Raw genomic sequence first — 5,000 nt, 5'->3', positions numbered from 1 at the left:
CACACACACGAGCACACACACGAGCACACACACGAGCACACACACACACACACACACACACAGGAGCAGTATGCCCCGAAGTGCCCGTGCTGTTCATGCCCTCAGCTGGCCTCTTGTCACTCATTTACCTGCTGCAGAGCTTATTGACTGCACCCCCCCCACACACACACACACACACACACATACTCTTTCATTTCCTCTCTTCCTCTTCCCCTCTCCCTCTTCCCCTGTTTCGCCCCTTCATCCTTCTCTCTCTCTCTCTCTCTCTCTCTCTCTCTCTCTCTCTCTCTCTCTCTCTCTCTCTCTCTCTCTCTCTCTCTCTCTCTCTCTCTCTCTCTCTCTCTCTCTCTCTCTCTCTCTCTCTCTCTCTCTCTCTCTCTCTCTCTCTCTCTGTCTCTCTCTCTCTCTCTTCCACACTATCTCTCTATCTCTAGCCAGCCAAGTGCTTTTATTTGTCACATACATTTTACATGTAGTGAAATGATGAAGGGGTCATCAGCTCTACTGCATATGAATAAATAAACGAACATAAAAACACATCTCTCTCTCTCTCTCTCTGTGTGCCCACTCTTTTCTTTGTATCTCTGCCCACCCACACCTTCTTTCCTTAATTTCTCTCCTTTTCCTCCCCATCTTTTCCTGTCTGCGTCTCCTTTGCTGTCTCCCGATCTCTACTTCTCCATTTCTTCATGTCAGTGCTGTCGCATCCCTGCTGCTATGGGAGTGTGGTTGTACTGGGGTGCTGTGATACTCTGGGGAATGTTAAGCTTCGTGCATGTCAGTGCTGTCATATCACTGCTGCTGCGATGGGAGTGTGGTTTCACTGTAAATGTGTTGTAGAGGGATGATAGATTGTTATCCATCGGGGAATGTTAAGCGTTGTGGTTGATTCGGTATTTTGAAATGATTTCATTATGGTCTCATACAAGAGTGTTAAATCTCTCTCTGTGGGTGTGCTCTATTTTACCCGGTGCTAATGAACTAAAGAAAAACTGACCCTACTTGGCATCTGCACTCATGGTTCTGTATGTTTCTTGTGCATTTTGCATCTATCTGCAAGTGTTGTGAAGGCTATGAGTATGTCCTCGATTATATGTCTGTGAAAAAGTGTCTGCCAAATGTAATGTAGTAACAATATCTTTAATGAAAATCTTCATTAAAGGCGTTCTTCTCTCTTTCTTCTAGTGGTGTTACTCCGGCGGAGGCTGAGTATAACTATCTGAACACGGCACGGACACTGGAGCTGTACGGGGTGGAATTGCACTATGCAAGGGTGAGTACTACCTAACCAGCCCAACTTGGAAACTCCAACTCCCATTGTCATTGTGACACAGCACTCCACAGCACACAAGTGTGCACTGCACACAACAAAATTGCATTTATCCCTCACCCGTGCAAGGGGGCAGCCCCGCAAAAGGAGCTATCTGACGCCCCAACCGCTTACCCATGACTGCCACAATTGTATTATGCAAGCTGCGTAGTACACTGTTGCTCTACCTTACAGGGCATGAGTGCTGTATGGACACTAAGGAAAGGGGGAATACAGTAAGACACTGGGAGCGCGTTACGGGGTGGAATCACACTATGCAAGGTCGAGTATATAGTTATATTTGTTTTACCTGTCCAGGGACTGCAGATGGAAATTAGCTATATAGCTATAATCTGGCACAAGCCATCTTTTTACTTCTGTAATCAATGTGTATTGTGCATGGTCCCTGTTGAACTAAACTAAATAAAAAAATAAAAAAAATAAAAAAGTAGCACACTGAAGCTATATGCTACACGGTGAAGTTGCAGCATGCAAGGGTTAGTGGGATCAGTGCTGTACGGGGTGGAATTGCACTATGCAAGTTGCCTGATTATCATAGACTTTCAAATCTCGTACCGAGATGTTGGTCTGACTAAGAAGATAATTAATAACGTTTCCAAAACAGCCCCGATAACACGCCTGCCTCAGTTTGCTACTGGTCGAGGCCAGAGAGGCTGTGCCGAAGTTTAAATCAAACATTTTCTTAGTCCCAAAAGAACGTCTCTCTTTGTTTTGTAGGCTAGTTTTAAGTCTGACTTCAGATGTCGATGTGTTTAAAGTTATAATTGTTGCGGACATCTGTTATTTATTGCATTTAAGGTGGTAGAAAAGCGGTAAGTGTTAATGGGGTAAAGGAAATGGCAGCGCTCATCCTGAAGAATTTGGGCACCTTCAATTAACATGTTGGACGGTGGTGGGGGTTTGAGGCGTGTGACCGTAGATGTCTCTGCGAGGATCAGTCAGAGTACGACTCTCGTCAGCTCTGGTCGTGAATAGTTGCAGAGATTCCTCAGCCAGCATGTATTAGTCGAATGCTAGCGTGTTGCAGGACAAAACTAACACGTCTTTGGGAGAACAAAGTCATGCCAGGAACCTTTAACTTCACTTCTAATACAACTTCCATGATAAGGTACAGAATGTGCACACATCTTTACAAACCAGAGAACAGAACCGTCACAAATTCCTGCTGAGCCATTTAGCCCAATAGGCTCCCATTCATCTTTCACTTGGCTGCGTTCGCCAACGGGGCTATAATGGGAGTCAATGGTAGATACCTTTCTCATAGCTTAGAGATTCTCTGCTAGAGGTAACGCTGAAGGTGTTGCGTCACTAGGAGGGCGTGGCCTGGCTACTACGCAAGGGTGTTAAACTTTGGTCAGTTACAGTTTGACTAAGTCAAATCTCTAAAAATCCTGCGATCCTGATTGGTTCAGGGCGCATCCCAAGGTCCTCCAGACCCTCGTCTGAGCTCACGAAGCCGAGCAGAAATGCACGAGGGCCTGGCGAGAGTCAGGCTAGCACTATGCAAGGGTGAGTGGAGCTCTAGCTGTACGGGGTGGTATTGAACCATACAAGGGTGAATATTACACTATCCAAGGGTGAGTAGTCTCCACTGCGTCCCACAGACCTGCAGGGACATGATGTGTAACACACACACACACACACACACACACACACACACACACACACACACACACACACACACACACACACACACACACACACACACACACACACACACACACACACACACACACACACACACACACACACACACACACACACACCTTAAACACATGCTCATTCTGTATCACACACACACACACACACACACACACACACACACACACACACACACACACACACACACACACACACACACACACACACACACACACACACACACACTGTCATTCTGGTGCTAACATGTACTTGACAGAAGCTATGCAGCTGGAGTGGTGCATGGCAAGTCTGGATGTGCATAGCGGCTGTGGAACGCGGGAAAATACCCCCGATTGGCCTCGCTCCTACAACACACACACACACACACACACACACACACACACACACACACACACACACACACACACACACACACACACACACACACACACACACACACACACACACACACACACACACACACACACACACACACACACACACACACACACCACATTCCAGTTGTTTTGCTGTCCACAAATATAAGTCACTCCACACACACACACAAACACATAGCATACAATCCAATAACTATGTAATTCAGGATCTCTTTCTGATAGACACACACACACACACACACACACACACACACACACACACACACACACACACACACACACACACACACACACACACACACACACACACACACACACACACAAACTTTCTTTCTACCCCTCCCCCTCTTTATTTCCCTTGTGCTCTCTTTCTTTCTCTCTCTTTCTCTCTTCCTTCCTCTCTCTCTCCCTCTCTCCCTCTCCCTCTCTCTCTCTCTCTCTCTCTCTCTCTCTCTCTCTCTCTCTCTCTCTCTCTCCCTCTCCTCCTCTCTCTCTCTCTCTCTCTCTCTCTCTCTCTCTCTCTCTCTCTCTCTCTCTCTCTCTCTCTCTCTCTCTCCATCCCTTATTCTCATCATGTGCTGTCTATCTGTCTGCCCTGTCTCCCCTCTGCTCTCCTCCAGGATCAGAGTAGCACTGAGATTTTAATTGGGGTGATGTCTGCTGGGATTGCCATTCACAAGAACAGGGTACGAATCAACTACTTTCCATGGTGAGTGCACCCGTCAATGCACACACGCACACACATGCACACACACACACATATACACATGCACACACACACACATATACACACGCACACACACGCCAAGCTCTCATGCCTACACGGACACGGTATCTGGACATCAAGGCCTAGGGACACTCTGATGCAAACACACATGCAGTACACTGAATCACACTAACACACACTGACATACACAAGCAAGCACACGCACACAATGTGTACACACACTTTGCCCTATATATTTCTGCGTTCTACTGCCAGCATTGTGTGTTTGTGTATGTGTGCATACATTTGTATACGCTTTGTTGGTTTTGTGTGTGACTGACACACACATACACACACACACACACACACACACACACACACGTACACACACACACACACACACACACACACACGTACAGACACACACACGTTCCCATGCATGAGCATAATAAAGAGGTCCTGTCATGATGTGTAATAGGGGGCCCCGGATGTGTTGTGACAGCTAGGCTTCTCTGTTAGCTTTGCAGCTTGTGCTGTGTTGGCCTACGCACATCAGCCTGCCTCAACAGCCATAGGGCTGAACAAGGGATGAGAGAAGGAGAGATAGATAGAGAGAGAGAGAGATGAAGGCAGAGAGAGGGGTGGGGTGGTTGACCTATGCACATCATACTGTCTCAAAGCCACTAGGGCTGAGAGCAGGATGAGAGACAGATGGAGAGAGAGACAGACAGACAGAGAGAGAGAAAGGATGGATGCATAAATAGAGCAATAGAAGAATAGTTAGAGACAGACAGACAGAGAGAGAGAAAGGATGGATGCATAAATAGAGCAATAGAAGAATAGTTAGAGATTAACTGAAAAAATGGACAGAGTTTTAAGGGGGAAGGGAGATTGTTGAGAATAAGAGGAGAGTAGAGAGTAGAGA

The 5,000-nt window shown here is 46.7% G+C and overlaps 1 protein-coding gene across 2 annotated transcripts in view; it reads left to right on the top strand.

Moving 5' to 3' along the window:
• LOC134459191 (tyrosine-protein phosphatase non-receptor type 4-like) overlaps positions 1–5,000 on the top strand; it is a 127,476-nt gene that overhangs the window by 63,504 nt on the left and 58,972 nt on the right. For both annotated transcript variants that reach the window (XM_063211478.1, XM_063211477.1), the window contains exons 9-10: positions 1,186–1,273; positions 3,990–4,078. In XM_063211478.1, the coding sequence (XP_063067548.1) occupies positions 1,186–1,273; positions 3,990–4,078 (177 nt within the window). The remainder of the gene's footprint in view (positions 1–1,185; positions 1,274–3,989; positions 4,079–5,000) is intronic.

This window comes from Engraulis encrasicolus, chromosome 12, assembly GCF_034702125.1.
Source record: "Engraulis encrasicolus isolate BLACKSEA-1 chromosome 12, IST_EnEncr_1.0, whole genome shotgun sequence".
Lineage (NCBI taxonomy): Eukaryota > Metazoa > Chordata > Actinopteri > Clupeiformes > Engraulidae > Engraulis > Engraulis encrasicolus.
Note: the sequence above shows the minus strand (reverse complement) of the source record. Positions and strands in the feature narration are given on the sequence as shown.